Genomic DNA, 22,879 nt, shown 5'->3' on the forward strand with positions numbered 1-22,879 from the left:
TCATAAAATTTGGGGAAATTTTTTGTACCTATACTCCCATATGCAGCACTATCTGTTTATACCTAAAGTAAGATGATCCTGAGAAACAGTCTTGAAATACATGTTTTCTTTTTCCTGTGGGAGTACTCAGAGATTAGTAGAAGTTTTAAAAAGATACTTAATAATTTAATAAGATGTTTTTTAAAAATGGCTACTACCATTCTTTGGCCTATACAGAGGTCATGCTTAATATTACTCATAAAACAAAGATTATACCAGCTGAGTACAATCATTCTCTTTACAACCACAGAAAGTATCTAATATTATCAGTTGAGCTACAACAGATTACTTACAGAAGTCAAACCTGATTTTAAGAAACAAATAAAAATCACTAAAGAGACTTAGCAACGTATTATGAAGTACACATTCATTCAACTATCACTGGGTACCTACCTAGTAGAAAGCACCATGTTAGTTAGATACAGTAGGAGAAAGAAGTAAAACATTGCTTCCATCACTGCTTACAAACTTAAGACCACTGTGCAATGAAGTTTAAAAAGCAACATGAGAGATTATAAGGAAACATATGCTTAAATATCAAATTAGTAATGTGAACAAAAAGTAAGATCGGAGGAGAGATTATATCCAACTCTTTTGAAGATACTTCCAGCCCATGTACCTGGTTTAGTTTTTACTACAGGAAATCAATCAGATTGTTTAAATTATTGTAATTTGTTTTTTAATGTAGAAGCACTGGAGTTGCAGAGTCTTCAGCTAGAAAAGGCGGAAAGGAATAACTGGGTAGGAAATCTGACTAAGTGACCTAAGGTCACTTCCTTGGGTCGACAGTTCTTTCTTGATTTAAGAATATATAAAATCTGAAATATGTGGTAGTATAATATGTGAAAATTGGCATTCATAAAATACTGAAGTGTTGTCTAAGACAATGGTTTTCAAACTCTACTGAACATCTAATGACTGAGTATCTTGTTAAACCATATAGATGCTTATGTAGTATCTCAAACCTTTCGCATCAGAATCCATAAGTGTGCAGTCAGGGCATTTGTATTCTGAGCAGCTCCCCCAGGTGATTCTGATGTGCAGTGTGAGAATTAAGTGTTATATGATTAAGTACACAATCTTCAGTGGCAAGAAAGCCCGAGTTCAAATGCCAGCTCTTTTTTTAAAAAAATATATTTGTATTGATTTCAGAAGAAGGGAGGAGAGATAGAAATATCAATGATGAGAGAGAATCATTGACTGGCTGCCTCCTGCATGCCCCCTACTGGGGATTGAGCCTGCAACCCGAGCAGGTGCCCTTGACCGGAGTGGAACCTGGGACCCTTCAGTAGACAGGCTGATGCTCTATCCACTGAGCCAAACCAGCTAGGGCCAAATCCCAGTTCTAATACTTAATACACTATGACCACCAACTAACCTTCCTAACACTATTTCTAAGCTTCTTTTTTTTCAAAAAAGGGGGGGAAATATCACCCATTCTTCAAGTGATTTCTCTAGGGTTAAAGGTGATGAGGCATGTAAAATGTTTAGTACAATTCCTGGAATATTTAGGAAGCATTCAATGAATTCATTCATTTAACAAACATTTATTAAGCACCTACACAGTATCAGAAGATGAGGAACATCTCATTAAATTATTAAGTATTAATAAATATGGCAACTCTGTAATGGTGTTATGAGAACACATAATTAGAAGAATCTATCCTAATCAGGAAAGTCTTCCTGAAGTGAGCTGCATGATGAGTAGGCATTAACTGGATGAAAAGGAAAGGAAATGCATTTCCAAGCAGAGGAAGCTTCATCACCAAAAGCCATGTACCTGAAACAGAACAGAGTGAGTAGGGAAGAAAGGAATGCCAGAAAGCACTGTGGAGATGAGGCTGGAAAGTGAATCAGAGGACCGAGACAGGCAGTTAAGAACTTTAGTTCCTTTTATAAACAATGAAGTCACTGAAGGAGACATATTGGAGACAATATGATTAGATCTGTATGTTTAAAATGTCACTCAGTCTGGGGTGGAAACCTAGAAGGAGGCACAGTAAATGCAGCTAGGCCATAATTAGGTGGCTAATGATACTTCAGATGAGAGATGATCGTGGCTGGAACTAGTGGCGATGATGAAGGCAGACAAGAGATATTCAAGAAGCACAATCAACAGGACTTAATGAGAGATTGATAATGAGGCACAAGAAAGAGGAAGCTATCACACTTCTCCTATATAGAATAGAAAACTAGAGGCCTGTTGCACGACATTCATGCACTGGGGGAGGAGGGAGGGTTCCCTCAGCCCAGCCGGCCTGCACCTTTCACAGTCTGGGAGCCCTCGGGAGAGCCCGGAGCGGGCCTAAGCCATCAGTCAGACATCCTTAGCACGCTGCCACGGAGGCCTGCGGCTGTGCTCGCCAGCCATCAGCCCATCAGCCCAGCTTGTGGCTGAGCGTGCTCATTGAGCATTTGCCCCCTGGTGGTCAGTGTGCATCATAGCGACCAGTCATTCTTCAGATGGGTCAATTTGCATATTACCGTTTTATTATATAGGATGATAGATGATGAAGCCAGTCACTTGAGTTAAACACAATAAAAGGGCCTATTTTGGGGGGGGGGGGTAAAATCATGAGTTTCAAACATGTGAGCATGACTATATTCACAATAATAGGCTTATTTACACAGAAATGTATGGAAGTACAATGTGCTTGTATTTATTTTATTGGTTGTTTGTGGATCTTAGAGACAAAAAAAATAGGTTTCTGAGGCTTCTGCATGTGTGTAAAGTGGATCTGAAAGAATTAAGGTCCTTACCTTTCTTAGGTTCCTTTCTTTTACATACTCCCCCAAAAGCGTCTTTTTAAAATATATTTTATTGATTTTTTACAGAGAGGAAGGGAGAGGGATAGAGAGTTAGAAACATCGATCAGCTGCCTCCTGTACACTCCCTACTGGGTATATGCCCGCAGCCAAGGTACATGCCCTTGATCAGAATCGAACCTGGGGCCCTTGAGTCCGCAGGCCGACGCTCTATCCACTAAGCCAAACCAGTTAGGGCCAAAAGCGTCTTTTAAGAGTACAGTTTAAGCCGAAACCGGTTTGGCTCAGTGGATAGAGCGTCGGCCTGCGGACTGAAAGGTCCCAGGTTCAATTCCGGTCAAGGGCATGTACCTGGGTGGCGGGCGTATCCCCAGTAGGAGATGTGCATGAGGCAGCTGATCAATGTTTCTCTCTCATCGATGTTTCTAACTCTCTCTCCCTTCCTCTCTGTAAAAAAAAAAAAAAAAAAAAAAAAGTACAGTTTAATAGTGACATGAATTTAACCTATACTCAGCTGATAAATCATTTTTAAATTTTAAAAAAAATTAATATTCATACTAAAGAATAAGGCAGGAAGCCAAACAAAAGCACCTGCAAAGTTCAAAACGTAGCTTCAAGCACCTGACTTTCAAACCATTAACCAGAGCAGGAGGGGATTTTACAGGGACAGGCTGTAAAACTATGTTAATTTTCCATAATGGAGAGGCACCGTGAATCCAATTTGTAAAACAAACCATCACACAGACAATACCTGAATTTGATTTACAAAAAAAAAAAAATAAACGAAAATAGCTTGCAACTTACAAAAAAAAAAAACAGCTTGCAATTTACAACTGTAAGTCACTACTGCCTTTACTTTAAGTCGCTTGTCAGGAGACTCGTGCAAACTGTTACAGCAGCTGACTTGACAGCGCTGGTCGCCGTAATTACTAACCATAGGTACGTATTCATTCGGATCGCACGAAGTTTTTGCAAGCTTTATCGGTCTCAACCGTCCTCCATCCTTTCTGTCCCGCTGCGAAAAACTCGAGTGGACGGGGATTTTTAGTCTGAACAAAACACCTGCCCCACCCACCTCGAGCACAATAACCTTCCGTTCCAGAACTAGAGCCACTGTCAGAAAAGGGCGCCGGGCGCTGGGGCCCTGGGGGGTGACCCAGGGTATCGGAGGCGGACCCCAGGGCCGAGGGGAGCTGTCTCACCCAGTCCCAGAGGAGAGTCCAATTTCCCAAAAGGGAACCCAGAGTTCGCCGGCGGAAACCCGAGCTCCCGAGCCAGAGCGGGGAGCTCTCCCGGCGGCAGACGGCTCCAGCCGCGGTCTCCCGGCGCTTCCAGGCCTCGTCCGGGGGCTCGGGCCTCTCGGACCCGCTCCCCGAGCTCGACTGTGCGCGGACGCCCACCGCCCGGCCAGCCCGGCCCTCGGCCCGCAGGCCGTCACCTAGCAACAGTCGCCAGCACCGGGGGTCTGGGGAGGCCTAGCCCGGGCGCGGGTCCTCCCCCATTTCCCCGTCGCGGTCCTTGGAAGCCCCAGCCGAGCGCGGCCGGTGAGGGAGGTCACTCGGTGCCCGGGGGGCGGTCACTCACCTCTTCCCCTCTTCTCCCGGGAGGGGCGGTGCGGGGCTCGTCTCCCCGGCCCTGACGAGCGCCTCCAGGTTGCTCCGGCTCGGCTTCGGCGGAAGCAGCCAGCTCACTCCATAGCCTCCTCCACCCGCGCGGCCTCACAGGCTGGAGCCGGAGGAGGGAAGGGGGAGGGGAGGGGAGGGGCTGGGGAGAAAGTAAGGGAGAGGGAAGGAGACCCAGAGACCAGCCGGCCAGGGCATGACGTCACTTCCCGCTGGTTCGGAAGGGGCGGGGGCTGCCTTGGTCTCCGCCCCCGAGGATCAGGTGGGGGCGGGGCTTCGGGCCGGGGGCGGGGCCGGCGCGCGAGCGAATGGCGGTTCTTTTTGACTCCGCGGTTTCGCAGCCTAGGCAGCCGGAGCGAGCTTCCCGGCCCAGGGCGGAGCGGGTCGAGTTTCCTAAGCCGTAGAAGTGGCTTCTGCCGGAAAAGGAGGACAGGTAACCTAACCGAATATTAGGATCTGGGGGCGGGCGGCTGAGTGGAGCGGTGGGTTTGGCCCTGGCACCTCAGGTTTCTGGGGTCCCCCCTTCCTGGGCCCGCCCCTTCCCTGTGCACCTGCCCTCTCTGGTCTGGACCGAGATCCGTGATTGGGCTTTCCGAACGACTCTCTTGGAAAGTCCAGGAAAGCAGTGATTTTCAAACTTTAATATGCACACGAGTCATCTGGGGGTTTTGTTGAAACGCAGTCTGTGGATTCAGGAATAGCCTGGTAATCTGCGTTTCTTGTCAATGCCCAGATGCCAATGCTGTTGGTCCACAGGCTACACTTAGAACTACAAGGGGTTGACCTACGAGATGGCAAGTTTCTTGAGCACAAGTTCCTATTTCTTCTAGCCCACTTGTTTAATGAAGGTTAATGGCAGATGGCCCATTGGAAAATATCATTGTCTCCACCCCACTCCAGCCCTACCCCACCCATCACGCCCAGACAAACTTGGTGCAATCTTAGTAAATATTTTATAGTTTACACTAGAGGCCCGAGGCACAAAAATTTGGGCAAGCGTAGGCCTACCTACCCCCCCAGCTGGCACCAGCTTCCCTCCGGCACCTGCTTCCCTCTGGCATCCAGGGCCCAGGCTGATTCCCTCACCCAGCTTTGTCAGGAGGGACGTCCAGTCTAATTAGCATATTACCCTTTTATAATTATAGATAAGACTGGAGGAGTAGAAACTTAACAATGGCAGCAGATATGCCATTAAAAAAGCGTAAGGTTGCCGAAACCGGTTTGGCTCAGTGGATAGAGCGTCGGCCTGCTGACTGAAGGGTCCCAGGTTCGATTCCGGTCAAGGGCATGTACCTGGGTTGCGGGCACATCCCCAGTGGGAGGTGTGCAGAAGGCAGCTGATCGATGTTTCTCTCTCATCGATGTTTCTAACTATCTCTCTCCCTGCTTCTCTGTAAAAAATCAATAAAATATATTTGAAAAAAAAAGCATAAGGTTGTCCTAGCCAGTTTCTCAGTAGTTAGAGCATCAGCCCAGGGACTGAAGGATCAGGAGCATGTACCTCGGTTGCAGGCTCCATCCGGATCATGGGGGAGGCAACCAGTCCTTGTGTCTCTCGAACATGGATGTTTCTCTCTCTCTACCCGCCTCCCTTCCACTCAATCTAAAATCAATGGAAAAAATTCCCTGGATCAGGGGAAGCAGAAGAATACCCTTAGGTGAGGATTAACAACAACAAAAAAGCATAAGGTTGCCCTGGCCTGGTGGTTTAGTTGGTTGGAGCATTATCCCGGTACACCAGAAGATTGTAGGTTCCATTCCCAGTCAGGGCACACACCTAAGTTGTGGGTTCCATCACCGGTCCGGGCAAATATAGGAGGCAACCGGTCAATGTTTCTTTCTCTCCCTCCTCTTTCTCTCTCTCCCTTCCTTTCTCTCTAAAGTCAATAAAATCATATCCTCAGGTGAGGATTTTAAAAAAGCATAGGTGTCAAAACTGAAGAACTTAAATATTTTAATAATTTTGTGTAATTTAAGTATCTGTTTGGTTTTTTTGTTTTAATTTTCAGGATGTTCTGGTCTTTTCAAGCTACTCAGCTATGGGATGGGTATTATTCACTCCCTTCAGACTCAAGTGGAAATAAAAAGGAGGAGGCATCATTTATGAACATACAAAGACTGTTTTACTGGTTCTGATGCTGTTGATGTAGTATTGTCATCCTATGGCAAAATATGTGCCTAAGTAGTAATGATCTCTCTCATCTTAAAGGAGTTCGTCTTTGCCAAGTTCTAATGAACCATAAGGCATTTCAACCAGTAGGAGTGAAGCTATTCAAAAATGAGAAAGAATTGGAATTTGAAGATTCAAAAAATAGACTATAGGTTTCTAGGCAATAAATCAACTTATTTTTTTGCGAAAGAAAAAAAGATGCTGAGAATGGATTAACAGATAAAATAAATGCAAAGGAATCTTTAAAGTTAGTGTTAATCGAAATACTGTATTGTATTTAGGTTATGGCACAACAGTTGTCATTGAGCTAAAATTGATTATTATGCTTTCAGTTTTTTTTCAGAAGTCAATAAAAGAAATAACCATGTAAAAAATCAGCATTTCAGCATTTGCTCTAAAACTGTGGTGGAGGACATTAACACAAACTTTGCAGAATTTATACCAGGAAAAACTTTATATCCAATGATGAATTGTATATTTCCTAATTTTGAAAAATGACTTACCCAAAGTAAAAAAAAAAAGGCAAGGTTTCAGGAAACTGTGCAAAAATTTTCTATCATAGCAACAGTGATCACCTTATAATTATTATTTATAATATATTCTTCTCTTTATTTACAACCCTAATCTGTCCTCTTTTGGTGATATTCTACTATCTAATAACTAGAGGCCCAGTGCACGAATTCGTGCATGGGTGGGATCCAGCCAGCCTGGCCCCAATCAGGGCAGATCAGGGCCGGGCCTGTCAAGAGGAGGAGATGGTGGGAGGTTGGCTGGCCGGCCTGCCCTGATTGGGGCCCCTTCAGGGGAGGCTGGCTGGGGGGAGGGGCCACAGGCCAATCAGGGTGGTGGGGGCTGATTGGGAGTGGGGCTGGCCATGGGGAGGGGCTATGGGCAGTGGGCCAGCTGGCCATGCCCCAGAATGGGGTGGGGGGGCCAATTGGAGGCCCGTAGCCTGTGGGAGGGGCCATGGGTGGTTGCCAGGCCGGCCCTGCCCCTGATTGGAGTGGGGGGGGGGGCCAACAGGGGACAGAGCTGGCTGTGGGGAGGGGCTGTGGGCCAGCTGGGGTCGTGGGGGCCCATCTGGGGTGGGGCCAGCCAAGGGGAGGAGCTGCAGGAGGTTGGCCAGCTGGCGCTGCCCCCTATTGGGGTGGGGAGTGCAATCAGGGGTGGGGCCAGCTGGGGGGAGGGGCCACAGGAGGTTGGCCAGCCGCCCCCCCCCCCCCCCCCCAATCAGGTAGGTTCGTTGGCTGCAGTGGGCATCATAGCAACTGGTCATTCTGGTCGTTACAGTGTTCAGGTGGCTGGCTTTTATATATACAGATTTTATTGCTTGTGTCTTTTATTGTAAGCTGCCTGAGATCTTTTTTGGAACTAGGGAATATATGAGTAAGTTTAATAAATTGTTATTTGAAAATTTGGTCCTGTATATAATGGGAAAATTTACATATTATTTCTTAACAGACCAGAATATGAAATAATTTGAAATCCTCTAGCACAGAAATTGATGAGAAAAGAATTAAGGAACTTATTCATGCAGAGAGTGGGAATCTGGCTTTACCTCCAAATAACACAGTTGACAAACCTGTTCTCCCGCTTTCAGAAGAAGGTAATTTGTTTTCATTATTTTTTTCAGAGGTTTGTAAGGAAAAACTGACTTTTAAAAAAATAGACTTTATTTTTTAGAACAGTTTTAGGTTCACAGAAAAACTGAGCAGAATGTATAGCGAGTTCCCATACACTCCTGCCCCACAGACACACAGCCTTCCTCACTGTCAACATCCTGCACCAGAATGGTTGTTATAATCCATGGACCTATAGTGATAGGTCAATGTCAAGCCCATAGTTTACATTAATGTTCACTCTTGGCGGTGTGTATTCCTGGGGCTTTAACAAATGGATAATGACATATATCTACCATTATAGTATCATACAGAATAGTTTCACTGCCCTAAAAATCCTCTCTGCTTCACCTATCCATCCCTCCCTTCCCCCTAACCCCTGGCAACCACTGCTCTTTTTACTGTCTCCAAGAACTGACTTTTCAGATATAATAAAAGTAGTGTGTTTGGCGTATTGACTCACTATTCACTTCCCTGTAAAAGTTTCCTTCTACATAGCAATTACGTCAAACAAGACAAGTGAGGCAACTTAGATCCAATAACCATTAGTTTATTTTTTGCAACCATGATCAGATTAACTGGAGGTGCTGTATTCTACACTACCAGTCCTTATTCTTTTTAATCCAATGCCATCTTCTAATGAGTGTATCCTCTGTCCACTGTGTAAGCCCCTCCTAAGCATCTCCCTGCCATTTGCCTTTCAAAACAAACTAGCTAAGCTACCTCTTGCTTTACTCCTCTTGACTATATACTTCACCTACTTGTGGTTTTCTCCTTATTATATCACTAACAGTGGAAAGAAGAGCCCCATACCCAGGGCAATTCAGAGGAATGCATACACAATTCATTAATGGTTACACCCTTTGTGCATTTGGTCAAACCATGAGAGAAGCAAGACAAGCATTATTTGCACCCTAGAGGAGCAAAGGCTACCAACAAGTTAGAAAAAGTGTGATAAGGGAAATTCAGGGGGCCCAAAGAAGGGGTGTGTATGTTCCCCCATGTCCCGCGTGGTTCAGGGCTCAGGATCTGGAAGAGGGGCCACACGCAAATAAAAGAGACAAGAAATGATTTAGAAATATTGGGGGCCAGACGGGAAAGCCCAACTCAAGGGGAAGGACGTCCACTGGTGCCAAGGCCTCGCCAGCCTTTTATTCAATTTTGGATACACATCTAGCACTTTGGCAGGTAACGGCGGTAACAGGCAGCCTATCCTAAAGGTCAGTAAATATTAGAAGGATTTACTCTGAGACTATTTGGTCAGGAAATAGCTTGAGTCCCCATTGTCTGGACTAGACAATCGGAGCATAACTCTGGCCCTTGCCATGGGTTCAAGGTTCACCAGCCTTCCAGGATTCTTGTTTGCACTTCTCTGCTAGTGAAGACAATGGGTGGCTTCCTGCAAAGGGGTGTAAAGCAAGCATGTCAAGAGTGAGAAGAGAAGAGGGACTAGGAGAGATCTAAGGAAGACTAATATTTAGAGCAGTGATGGCGAACCTATGACACGCGTGTCAGAGGTGACACGCGAACTCATTTTTTTTTGGTTGATTTTTCTTTGTTAAATGGCATTTAAATATGTAAAATAAATATCAAAAATATAAATATTTGTTTTACTATGGTTGCAAATATCAAAAAATTTCTATATGTGACACGGCACCAGAGTTAAGTTAGGGTTTTTCAAAATGCTGACACGCCGAGCTCAAAAGGTTCGCCATCACTGATTTAGAGGATAGGCAGAGGAGGAGGAGCCAACAGAACTATAGTTTTTATCTATTACAAATGAACAAATAACTTGTCCCAACAATTTCCCTTGAGGACACAGGGTACCTCTAGAAATTCCTAACTAAAAGTGAATGTAATTAATCCATAAAGATGCTGATAAAAATAATTCCCACTTGTTGGACCTTTCTCTGTGCTAAGCAATTTGTTATACATTTTATATTTATTGCCTATAACAATGGGGTAACAGACTTGGAGGGATAAGTAAATAAGACACAGTAGGGAAGGAAAGCTGGTATTCTTATGTACATTTTGTTAAATGTTTTATTTTTTATATGTGTTATATGTGCATGTAATATAAAACATTCAAAGAATCCTATAGGTTTTGTTACCAAAAATAGCAGTTCCCTACCCTTCTCCCACCCATTGCCCTTTCCCCATGACAACCATTTACATCATATTTTCCATATCTCTAAATAGCATGCTTATATTGCTACGTCATGATTTTTCAGTTTTGGGTACTGAAATGATTGTTCATTTTCCCACAGAGGAAATTAGGGTTTGAGACCTCTTCCTTACCTCTGTCTCCCAAATACTTTAAATAATACATGTGCTTTTATACTATTTTTTGTGTAATATACTGTTGGGGAAATAAAGAGAAGGAAGGAAAGATGGGAGGATAAAGGGAAGAGGGATGAAGGAAAGATTCTTGAGGATTATCAAGAATTCATAGAGGCCCTAGCCCAGGGGTGGGCAAACTTTTTGACTCGAGGGCCACAATGGGTTCTTAAACTGGACCGGAGGGCCAGAACAAAAGCATGGATCGAGTGTTTGTGTGAATTAATATAAATTCAAAGTAAACATCATTACATAAAAGGGTATGGTCTTTTTTTTCAATAGTTTTATTCATTTCAAATGGGCCGGATCCGGCCTGCGGGCCGTAGTTTGCCCACGGCTGCCCTAGCCAGTCTGGCTCAGCAAATAGAGCATCAGCCTAAAGACTGAAGGGTCCCAGGTTTGATTCTGGTAAAGGGCACATGCCTAGGTTGCCGGCTCGATCCCCAGTAGGGGGCGTGCAGGAGGCAGCTGATCAATGATTCTCTCTCATCATTGATGTTTCTCTCTCTCTCCCCTCTCCCTTCCTCTCTGAAATCAATAAAAATATATTTTTTTTTTAAAAGAATTCAGCCCTAACTGGTTTAGCTCGGTGGATAGAGCGTCAGCCTGTGGACTGAGGGGTCCCGGGTTCGATTCTGGACAAGGGCATGTACCTTGGTTGCAGGCACATCCCCAGTGGGAGGTGTGCAGGAGGCAGCTGATGGATGTTTCTCTCCCATCAATGTTTCTAACTCTCTATCCCTCTCCCTTCCTCTCTGTAAAAAAATCAATAAAATATATTTTTAAAAAAGAATTCATAGAATATATTTCTTAGGAACCTCATGCAAAGAAAATAGCCAAGAAACACTGTTATGGCTTTGAACTTTTATCTGTGTTATTTTCTCTCATTTTGTACACACACATGCACACACACACATACACACAAATTCCAAGTTTGTATGTAAGACTGTGTGAGAATATATAAGATATAAGCACTAAGTAAGAAGTCAAAACAAGGACATAGTATTAAGGGAACTTATAATAACTTGGGGGTTGGTAAGATGGCAGATGAGGTTAAGGGGGAGTTAAAGGCCTTTCAAATGCATCATTGTAGGAAGGAAGGAGTGAAAGGATCCTACATTTCTTGTCTTGTTGGGGTGGAGAGAGAAGAAAGGGTAGACAGTGTGTGGTAGGATAAACAGTGCATCTTGTATGGGGAAATATTTGGTATCTTATTTTCAAATAATAATATTACAACCAAATGCATCTAATTATTGTAGTGGGGAAACTACTGATGAAATGGAACAGTACAGATGAATTCATGAAGTTAGAAATAAATAATGAAAAGGTAGCCAAAAAATATTTTGACTCCTTGAAAATAAAGGTATAAATGTCCGGCTGTTGTGGCTCAGTGATTGAGCATCAACAACCGATGAACCAAGAGGTCAAAGTTGGATTCCTGGTCAGGGCACATACCGAAGTTTTGGACTCAATCCCCAGTAGGAGTTGTGCAGGAGGCAGGGGCAGCCAATCAGTGATTCTCTCTCATCGTTGATGTTCCTATCCCTCACTCCCTCTCCCTTCCTCTCTCTGAAATCAATTTAAGAATTTTTTGTCAAAAAAAAAGAAGAAAGAAAATAAAGGTATAGAAAGGTATAGTGGTATTTGGTGAGGAAACAAGCTATTCCCTCTTATTCTCTCCTTCATTCATCCTGCAAAATTTATTGAAATGATTCTCTGAAAAATAGTTTCTTCCTTAGATTTAGTTAAATATAAAATAGGTATGATGATGTTTTATCAAACAGTGCTTTAGGTAATTAAATGGAAATGTTAACCATTGATTTATTTTCTTTTGTATTTTTCCTTCAGGATTGACAACTGGCTTAATGCAGCAATTGAACGCATGGAGTATTTCCCTGACCAGTTCGTCGTTTCAGTTAGTCAGCAGTTCGTGCAAAACAGAAGTGAAGAGACAAGACTGAATAAACAGAAGAAGATACTCTTTGATGTCATAGTAAAATATTATAATCAAGAGAGATATTGCCTGTTAACTGATGAGTATTTTGATATTCGTTCAGGAATTATTGAACTTTTAGGTAAGAAATGATGTTTAAACTTTAATTTTTTGCATAATAAAACTTTTTTTTCAGCAAGGCAAATATCTCTACTCTTGCAGGAGGGGGCCTACGCACAATGCACTCACACGCTGAGTGGGCAGTCCACTTGGTTTTTTAATCCTGACGCATGTGACCTGTCCCTTACTCTTGACTGGAGCTTAGGCTCACAGTCTTTTGCGATTGGCTAGCATAATAAAACTTTTTAAAGGTACAAATTGAAGAAATGTTATATGTTATATGAGTGTAACATTTTAATATTTTCTTCTAAGGTGTCAGGGTACTACATGGAGTCTTTTTTCACTTCACTAATGTTGCCTGCCATGTAAATTGTACTATCCAATATAACTAACTATCAAACATTATATCAAAGGTAATTACATCACAGGGACATTCTAAGAAACATATTTTGATATAATACAGGATTAGAAAACTGGTATTTAGTGACCTTTTAGCAAAATAAAAATTGAGTGATATAGTATCGCAACTTTTTTAGCTATATAGGTGGCCATATAATTCCATGTTGAAAACAAAATACTGTTTGATAATGGTAGATGTAATTAATTACACAGGTGTTTGGCATATATAGAATTATATAGATAATTTCCTGTGTGTTTTAAATATTTCATAACAAAAACTTCTAAGTGGTAAAAAAAAAAAAAAAGAATCCATAAGCCAAATACGTACAGCATCATAGCATATTAATTGGCTACTAAATTCTATAATCTCCATTTTTTGTCCCATGCTTTGTCATCTTGGTAATCCATGTAACAGAAAATGAGAAAAGAACAGAAGCACTGGAGGCAACACAACTCTATCTAAGATTGTTATTGCCCAACATTAGAGAAGAATTAGGACGGCTACTTACTTTTATGGCTATCGCATCAGAGCCTAATGCCTACAAGTTACAAAAACAGGCAACAAAATATTACAATAACAATTTTCGGCTATTATTTTTAAAAACTGTTCAGACAGACAACAATGTGGTGATTGCTGGGGGGAGAAGGGAGAGAGGTGATGAGGGAGGGTAAAGGAGAGATAAATGGTCATGGATGGAGGCGATGGAGACTTGACTGGGTGGTAAACACAGAACAGTGTACAGATGATGTGTTGTGGAATTGTGCGCCTGAAACATGTATAACTTTGTTAACCAATGTCATCCCAATAAATTCAATAAAAAGAAAAGAAAAACTGTTCAAGCTAATGTAATTTTTCCGTTTACAGTATAACAAAACGGTTGTCCTGAAAACTCTTGCCAAAGCAGTTTTTCAAACCAAATCATTATCAAAAGTACAGGCAGAACAACTCATCTGGTTTCTACTGGAATATCACTCTGAGCTCTTCAAGGTATCTCTGGCATTTTGCCTGGGCACATTTAGTGCCAAGCTATTCTTGTTCAGCAAAAAGGCAAGTAATTCACTTAATAAATAATCTATTAAGTGCCTGTATTGTGCAAAGTTTGAAGGAATGCTGTCTTCCCCTACCCACTAAAGAGAAGGAAGCAGACTTAATGTCAATATTTGAAAATATATTAATTCCTTCAACCCATTTCTGGTGCATTACTATGTGCCAGGCACAGTTTTATTTAGGCATTTAGAATACATCAGCAAACAAAACACGAAGATGTAGATCCTTGAGGAGCTTATATCCAGGTGAGCATGACAGACAATAAAATAATACACACAATCATCAAGTCAATTCATATAGTTTGATAGGGGGCAATAAATGCAATAGAAAAAGAGCAGGTTCAGAGGATTTATGGGTGCCAGAGTGGGGATGACTGGGAACATAGAGTATTAAACAGGGTGGCCAAGATTGGGCTCAATGAGAGAGTAAAATTTCAGCAAAGACTGAAAGAGAGTCAACCAAATGACTGTGGGGGTGGGAATCATGGTTTGGGGGAGAGAGATTGGGTCCTAGAGCAGAGGCCCTGGGGGTGACCCAACCCATTTTTGAGTGCTGAAGTGGTGAGCAGAATGGAAGGTAGTAGGAGATGAGGTCAGAGATGTGGGGGCCCTTGTAGGCCATTAGAGAGACATTGCTCCTCCTTAGAATAAAATGGGGAATCACTGGAGGGTTTGAGCAAAACAGTGGCCTGATACGACTGACATTTATAAAGATAGATGTGTCTTTTGTGTTGAAAATAGATTGTTGAGGGGCAAGGGCAAAAGCAGGGACACCTTTAGGAGGCTGTTGTAATAATCTAGGCAAGAGATATAGTGACTTGAAACAGAGGGGTAGCAATAGAATTAGTAAAATGTGGTCAGATTTACAAAAAATATCAAGAAAATGATTAAATGATTGTTTTTTAGCCTCGCTACTATATTTTAGTACTGAAAGTGGTATTTTTAGTGGTATTTCTCCAAAGCCTGTACAAAAAAATTGTTTCCTTCCCTTTTTTTTTTTTTTTTTTGCTTAAAAAATTTGTCTCATGTCATAAGAAATAAATATTGGTTCAAATTTTGTAGTTCTGTCAACCTTAACTGAAGTTTTTTTCCATTATTTCAGAGAAAAAGGTGGTAATTAGAGTATACAAGAGGCAGTCCCCATATTATGAATTTTGAATGAAATATATTCTGGAAACTCATTTGTAAGTCAGTTGTTATGTTCTATACATAGTTTTTGTTTTTATCAAAATCCCATATAATAAAAGGCTAATTTGCAAATCGACCGAACAGTGGAATGACCGGTCGCTATGATACACACTGACTACCAGGGGTCAGACGCTCAGCACAGGAGCTTCCCCTTGGTGGTCAGTGCTCTCCCACAGGGGGAGCGCCGCTCAGCCAGAAACCTGAGCCGGGCTCAGGGCTAGTGAGCTCAGCAGTGCAGCGGCAGTGGCAGTAGCCTCTCCCACCTCCGTGGCAGCACTAAGGACCCCTCAGGGGATGTCTGCCAGCTGGCTTAGGCCCATTCCCCTGCAAGAGGGTGCAGGCTGGGCTGAGGGACACCCCCACACACACCCAGTGCATGAATGTCATGCACTGGGCCTCTAGTATATAATAAATGGCCTGGCTGGTGTGGCTCAGGGGTTGAGCGTTGACCTATGAACCAGGAGATCATGTTTAATTCCAGTCAGTGCACATACCCAGGTTGTGATTCCCAATAGACCGTGTGCAGGAGGCAGTGGATCAATGATTCTGTCATCATTGATGTTTCTCTCTCTCCCTGTCCCTTCCTCTCTGAAATCAATAAAAATATTATATATTTCATATATATATATATATATATATATATATATATATATATATATATATATATATATATATAATAAATGGAGGTTGGGGAGCCCAGGTTACATAAATGCTTAATTCTACAGTCACTAAATCAAAACTCATGTCTATAGTTTACTTGTAAATTGAGTCCCAGATTTCAACTAGGAATTTAGAAATAACATTTCCTCTCCCTCTTCCTTAGCACTTAGCCTCTCCACTTTCTTTTTTCTCATCCTGCCTCCTCCCCTGGGTAAATGAATTCTCTTTCCTACATACAGGCAAGAAATTAGAAAGGATTTTTTCATTTTATGGCCTTCCCTTCATGTCAGAGTGAGCAGTGTTATAATGAAACATACTGGCTTAAATTTTGCAGCAGGCCACAAAGGAGAAAAGGAATTGACGTGGGCTGAAGGAAGTGCGAATGGGGGATTCAGGAAGCGGGGAGAAGCCCTCTCATGACTGCTTTCTGGAGATTAGGGCAGAAGGTATTTCAGGGAGGCTGAGATGGCAGCATTTATAATGGAGGCTCTCAAACGTGCCAAGTTTTTTCCTGTTACGGGGCTCTTTCTATGCTGTCTACTGTCTGTCTGGAACATTTCTCTCCCAAATCTTCTTGTGGCTCACTCCTTCCCATCTGTTCAGACCTCTGCTTACAATGTTACTCTCAGCAGAAGCCCTTCTCAAGTAGGATGGCTACCCATTGTCTTCACTCTAGCTTGTTACCCTGCTTCGTGCTTACTCAATGGCACTAACACTACTTGAAAATAGATTATGTATTTGCTGATTTTTAATTTTTTTGTGGTTTTGTTTACTTATTTATTTGCAGGGTTTTTGGGGTTTTTTTTTAATTGTCTTTCTCTTCCATGAGAATGTAAGCTCCAAGAGTTCAAAAACTTGATCTGTTGGTCACCTAGAACATAGCAATCACTCACTAAATTTTTACAGAATGACAGAATGAATTAATGGAGACAGCTTCATGGACTTGAAATTGGCAAGAGTATAGAAGCTAATGTAAAGGCAGCCTGGGGTGCAGGATGAAGAAGCTGTGTAGACAAGGAGGTTCAGCATTGGTAGGTGTAGCGATGCCTTCTGTAGCAATATTAGCTGAGGGATACATGTTGTAGTCTGGGGCTACCTTTGTGTAACCAAAACCTGGAAAAGGAGCATTTATCCATTTTAAGATAATAATGTTTTCATGTATTTTAGAGCTACTATTTACATACTTACCATGTAATTACAATGTAAGATTATTTAGATCAGGGCTACTTTAGAACCATCATTTTATATATATATACATATATATATATTTTTATTGATTTTTTACAGAGAGGAAGGGAGAGAGATAGAGAGTCAGAAACATCGATGAGAGAGAAACATCAATCAGCTGCCTCCTGCACATCTCCTACTGGGGATGTGCTCGCAACCCAGGCACATGCCCTTGACCGGAATCGAACCCGGGACCCTTCAGTCCGCAGGCCGACGCTCTATCCACTGAGCCAAACCGGTTTAGGCAAAACCATAATTTTTTGTAGAACATTACACTAATGACTGCTTCACCTAGTTTCAGATGTAGTTCACACATGAAAGTAGACAATTGTAAGAATTCTAAAAAAATTTTCAAGAATTCATACTTTTTATAATTCAGTGGTCTGCTGCCCATCCCTTCTCCCCAGCTGGAATGTTTTCCCGACTCAGTGGTCAAAACCATTAAGTTGCCGAAACTGGTTTGGCTCAGTGGATAGAGCGTCGGCCTGCGGACTGAAGGGTCCCGGGTTCGATTCCGGTCAAGGGCATGTGCCTGGGTTGCGGGCACATCCCCAGTAGGAGATGTGCAGGAGGCAGCTGATCGGTGTATCTCTCACATCGATGTTTCTAACTCTCTATCTCTCTCCCTTCCTCTCTGTAAAAAAATCAATAAAATATATTTTTAAAAAAAACATTAAGTTTTTTATCTATGTTTCTGGATAGGAAAAAAAAAAATCAAATCATCTATACTAATAATAGGGTAACATGCAAATTGGTCAGGACTCTGTCACAATAATGACCAGTCAGAAGGCTGCGTGTGCAGCAGGCACGGATGGGCAGGGACGTGCAGCATCAGGGACAAGGTTGGGGCCATGGCAGAGAGGCCTCTCCGCCGCAGCCCCGGCCAAGGGTTCACAGTGCGCAGAGAGGCCCCTATGCCATGGCCCAGCCCGGGGATCCGCAGGCCTCCCCAGGCTCCGGCCTACCTTTTTAGGGCAATCCATCGAGGAGCCCCAGATGGGTGGGCGGGGCCTACCTCTTTGGGGCAATGGATCACGGGGCTCCCATACTGTGACAGGGCACAGGCCAGGCTGGGGGACCCCCACACACACCCCGAGTGCATGAATTTTGTGCACCGGGCCACTAGTATTAAATATTTTAAAATCCCTTTTTATGCAGACAGCAGTTACTTTATTGGACCTGGTTAGTAAGAAACTGAAGAAACTTTTGCATGGAAAAGATCCAGATGCCATATCAGGTATTGATTCAGACTTGTTCCTTTTTTATCAATGATAGTTATAGCCAAGTAAGTTGGGTGGGACCGAGTATGTAATACATATATAATGTTACACACGGTGGTTACATTCAGGCTACTTGTTAATATCTCCAGAGCAAGTTCTCTAGTTTTTCTTTTGGAAGCTCTTTGGTTACCTTTCTTCTAAAACGGTGAACGTTTTCTCTCATTCTGCTCCCAAGTCTCACCTCCCCTTCAGCATATCACCCACTGCCGCTTTCATGCTCCTGCCCTCTCTGTTGCCTCTTTTTCTGACTCTGGGTCTTCCTATTGTTTTTCATTCTCTCTCCCCCTCCCTCCTCTCTTTTAGGAAATGACCTAATTTTACAGAGGAGGAGCCTGGCCAGCAGTTGAATAGGCTCCAAGATTTTTCAGTCAGTGTCCTCTGGCAGTTCAGCTGATTCCCTCATTTAGGATTTCTTTAAACTAAAAAATAGTTTTAGTGCAAATTTCCAAAGACTGTCATGTGAGAGACAAAATAGCATAATTGCCATAAGTGGGTTATCAGGGCCAAATTGCCTGGGCAAGTCATTTAACCTCTTTATACCTCAGCTTCCTCGCCTATGAAATGAGAAAAATAATCGCAACTACTTCATTGTTTTATAACTAATTCATAGGGTAGTTATAAAATACTTAATATATAAATCAATAATCTATTATAAACTATAAATATTAAATACTGCTATGTTTAATATTAGTTGACACTAACGTTGAGCCTACTATGTGTCAGGCACTAACATAGATTTATGAAATTATTTATTCTATACAATAATCTATGTAGGTATTATTATTATCCCATTTTTATAAATAATTGAAGCTTAGAGAGGTTAAGTAACTTGGCCAACTAGAAAAGTAGTTAACATTTTTTTCTTTTAAAAGATGGTTTCTAAGGCCTTACTAATTTTTAGAAAAAAACATTCATGGAGTAGGGCATACATTTATTTGCCTGAGTTGCTGGGATTTCTCAGCTAATTTCTCAGCTATTTTCTCTATGTCCTTCTTTGAACACAGGGCATATGGCAACAGATATGTTACCACCTGTATTCTATCTGTTTTGATGCAATTAAACAATGATGCTAAGTATTCTGAATCTAACATCAGGAATCTTTTCAGATTAATTTGATCTCATCTAACTTCAAAACAAACCTCATTTGGCTGCCATTACTATATTAGCTTTTCACATTCAATTCTTCATTGTTTTTGGCTTTTGAGGAAAATGGAGGAATTGTAGGCATTTTAATATCTATTTCCATTCAACATTCATTCAACAATATGCTTTAAAGGGAGAGAATGAATATAAGTGCTTTACACAGTGCCAAGTGCTATAAGCACTTGGAAAGTGAAGAGGTATCTGATATTTTTCCTAAATAGCTTAACTATTTTGTCTCTTCTTGAAGTTTATCCCTCACTCAGTAAAATTGTCACGCTATATCAATATGCAACTAAATGAATTTTTAAAAAACCATCTGTATGTTCTATAATGTATGCTCTTTTCCCCATATTTGAGTTTCTTACCAAGTAATCGATTACTTGAAATTCATCTGTTGATGTAAAATGCTCCTGCTATTAAATATTTATCCATTCAATTATTCACCAAATATTTTTTTAATATTTACTACGTGTCAGACTTTGTATAAGCACCAAAAAATACTAAGATGTGTAAGATAATGCCTCTGCTTGCAATAAGCTCATATTCCAATGCTCTAAGTGACTAGCACACAGACGTTTAATAGATATTTGGTGAATAAATTGTCAGTGGAAGAATTCATGTATGAGAGAGACAACCATTATAAAGCAATCTATATATATAAAAGGTTAATATGCAAAGTGTCCCCTCGGGAGTTCAACAGGGAGAACAGTTCGATCACTTGTTATGACGTGCGCTGACCACCAGGGGGCAGCGTGGAACATGGCGGGCAACCAGCAGTGGTGGTGGGGTGCTGAGGGAGTGAGGGAAGGAGGAGGCAGGGAGGTGGGGGTGTGGGGGCTGCGTGGTGGAGGCGCGTGGGTGGCAAGGGAAGGTGGGGAACCTGATGGGCCCTGATTGCTGGCCAGGCCTAGGGACCCTACCCATGCACAAATTTCATGCACCAGGCCTCTAGTCATAATATAATAGGGATATGTTCGAGCCAGAGGAGGTTATGGAAAACTGGAGGAGGAGAATTTACCTGATCTCATTTGAGGGGATCAGGCTAGGCTTGTGGAAGCGACAATGCCTACTAGGAATCTTCAAGAATTAGTAAATATGAGCTAAACCAAAAAAGCAGTGAAGGATATTCTGGACAGAAGGAACATTGTGAGCAAAAATAAGTAAGTGCTAGAAACGGCAGCCAAGGGGTTGCCAAGAATTGAAACTAGAGAAACAGGCAGATGTCAGATTATGAAGTACCTTATTTAGCAACCATGGAATTCACTAGGCATTTGGGAGACGTCGAAAGTTATTTTTAAGAAAGTGATATGGCTAGATTTGTATTTTAGATTGAGTACGCATAGCTGCAGGTTGGAGAAAAGCTGGCCAGGGGCACTGGAGGCAGGGTTCTTAATTAGGAGGCTAGAGTGCTCCAAGTGAGAAATGACATAGGCCTGTACTGTGGCAGAGGCAAGAGGGATGAAGAGGAGGGAACAGGTTTGAGAGATATAGGTGACTCACAAATAACTCTCAAGTTTCCAGGTGGGGTGACTGCCACCGATTCAGATAGAAAAACAGGAAAAGGAACACATTTAGGGAGATGATTGAATCCGTTTTGGTCTTTTGATATGTGTGGGACATATTGGTCAAGATTTTCAGCAGAGAAGCTGGATGTGCAATTTTGAAGCTCAGGGAAGAAATAGGAGCTAAAATTAAACGTCTGGGAGCATGTGAAAATTGAGGCTGTTTAGAGTATATTGAGTAAAATAAGAGATCCAAGGATAAAACATTAAGGAACACTAATGGTCAAGGGGTAAGTTAATAGGAATCTATCAATGAGACAGAATGAAATGTTAGGAGGGGAATTAGGTGAAGTTGTACTCATTAAGCCAAGGAAATTCATGATTTTAAGAAGGATTGCATTTTAAGGTGGTGATTTTAAGGTGGTGGAAGGTTAGGACTGCCACATATGGAGCCAATGAGTAAGAGCTGAGTTAGTAACTTGTATTTTTAAATAGACTTGTATGCTTTTCTCCTGCTAATCTGTCTTTGTCAGTTTACTTTTCAGGCCCAGCCAGGGGCCCAAAGAGGAAAACATTTTTTTCTACCCAACACTTCCAATTCATTAGCCATGCCACTTAAATTCCTTATATTCCTCTAGAAACTGGGGGAGTAGTTCCTCACTGCTTCTTATACTGCATGGGGTTTTTTTGGAGATCAAATAAAATAATGTATGTAAAATAAAATAGTGTTTTTGCTAAATATAGAGCACTTGTGAAGATTCAGTGTTATTACTCTGAAGCAAACTATGAGTATATTGAGCTTTCTACACCCCGCCTTTCCCATCTCCCTCCTCCTTCCCCCACCCCCAAGGCGCCTTACCTTTACCCTTCTCTCTCCTAAGCTCCAAGGGCCCTTCTTTGGCCTCTGTAACTTGTTTCCTGAGCCCATTTCTTCTACCACTCACTTCTCCTACCTCTGTGACTTTCTAAATAAACTTTCTTTCTCTTATAAAAAAAAAAATTGAGTATAGTAAGTACAATTATCTACAATATTTTAAGGGAAAAATAAGTCTAGAATAAAGCCAGTTTGGGTAAATACATTTTTTTAAAAAAATATATTTTATTGATTTTTTACAGAGAGGAAGGGAGAGAGACAGAGAGTCAGAAACATCGATGAGAGAGAAACATCGACCAGCTGCCTCCTGCACACCCCCCACCGGAGATGTGCCCGCAACCCAGGTACATGCCCTTGACCAGAATCGAACCCGGGACCCTTCAGTCCGCAGGCCGACGCTCCATCCACTGAGCCAAACCGGCTTCGGCTAAATACATTTTTTTTGTTATTGTTTTTTTGTTTTGTTTTTAACTTGCTTCTCCTATTGTCATTTTTTTTTTTTTAAGGCTTCACATTTTGCCAACGCCTGACATACAAGGAATTTGAAAAACACAAGGAAAGGACAACTCAGTTTCTTCACCAGTTGGCTCTTGAGATTACTAATAACCCCCGCATCTCTTTGAAACCAAGATAGAAATTTAGGAGTTTCAAAAATATCTGGAAGCTTTGCATTAACATTTCTGTGGCAGAAAACTACAATTTGTAAATGTAAACAAATCTCAGGTGTTTCCTCAAACTACCACACTGACACCTCAGGGACAGAACAGCCTCCAAGCATTGTAAATGTAATCGTGCATAAAATGTCAAGGAAAGTGGTCAAAAGGTACAAACTTCCAGTTATAAAGTAAATGAGTCCTGGGATGTAATGTACAGCATGGCAACTATAATTAATAACTAGGGGCCCGGTGCACGAAATTCGTGCACTGGGTGTGTGTGTGTGTGTGTGTGTGTGT

The 22,879-nt window shown here is 42.0% G+C and overlaps 2 protein-coding genes across 4 annotated transcripts in view; one reads left to right on the forward strand and one right to left on the reverse strand.

Moving 5' to 3' along the window:
- Nucleotides 1-4,614, reverse strand: part of SCYL2 (SCY1 like pseudokinase 2) — a 53,352-nt gene extending 48,738 nt beyond the window's left edge. The window contains exon 1 of one of the 3 annotated variants that reach the window (XM_059681874.1): nucleotides 4,390-4,614. The gene's annotated coding sequence lies outside the window, so the exon portion shown is untranslated. The remainder of the gene's footprint in view (nucleotides 1-4,389) is intronic. The other 2 variants (XM_059681873.1, XM_059681875.1) reach the window with 2 other exon arrangements.
- DEPDC4 (DEP domain containing 4) lies at nucleotides 1,775-22,814 on the forward strand. Its single transcript, XM_059680878.1, is given in 16 exon segments — nucleotides 1,775-1,887; nucleotides 4,041-4,268; nucleotides 4,690-4,747; nucleotides 4,749-4,860; nucleotides 6,437-6,583; nucleotides 6,586-6,742; nucleotides 6,744-6,772; nucleotides 6,775-6,844; nucleotides 8,059-8,090; nucleotides 8,093-8,203; nucleotides 9,596-9,647; nucleotides 12,402-12,628; nucleotides 13,421-13,563; nucleotides 13,871-13,993; nucleotides 18,286-18,364; nucleotides 22,433-22,814. Coding segments are annotated over 16 exon segments (1,809 nt in total). The 3' UTR covers nucleotides 22,561-22,814.
- Nucleotides 22,815-22,879: the final 65 nt, after the last annotated feature.

The sequence above is a fragment of the Myotis daubentonii genome, chromosome 2 (assembly GCF_963259705.1).
Source record: "Myotis daubentonii chromosome 2, mMyoDau2.1, whole genome shotgun sequence".
Lineage (NCBI taxonomy): Eukaryota > Metazoa > Chordata > Mammalia > Chiroptera > Vespertilionidae > Myotis > Myotis daubentonii.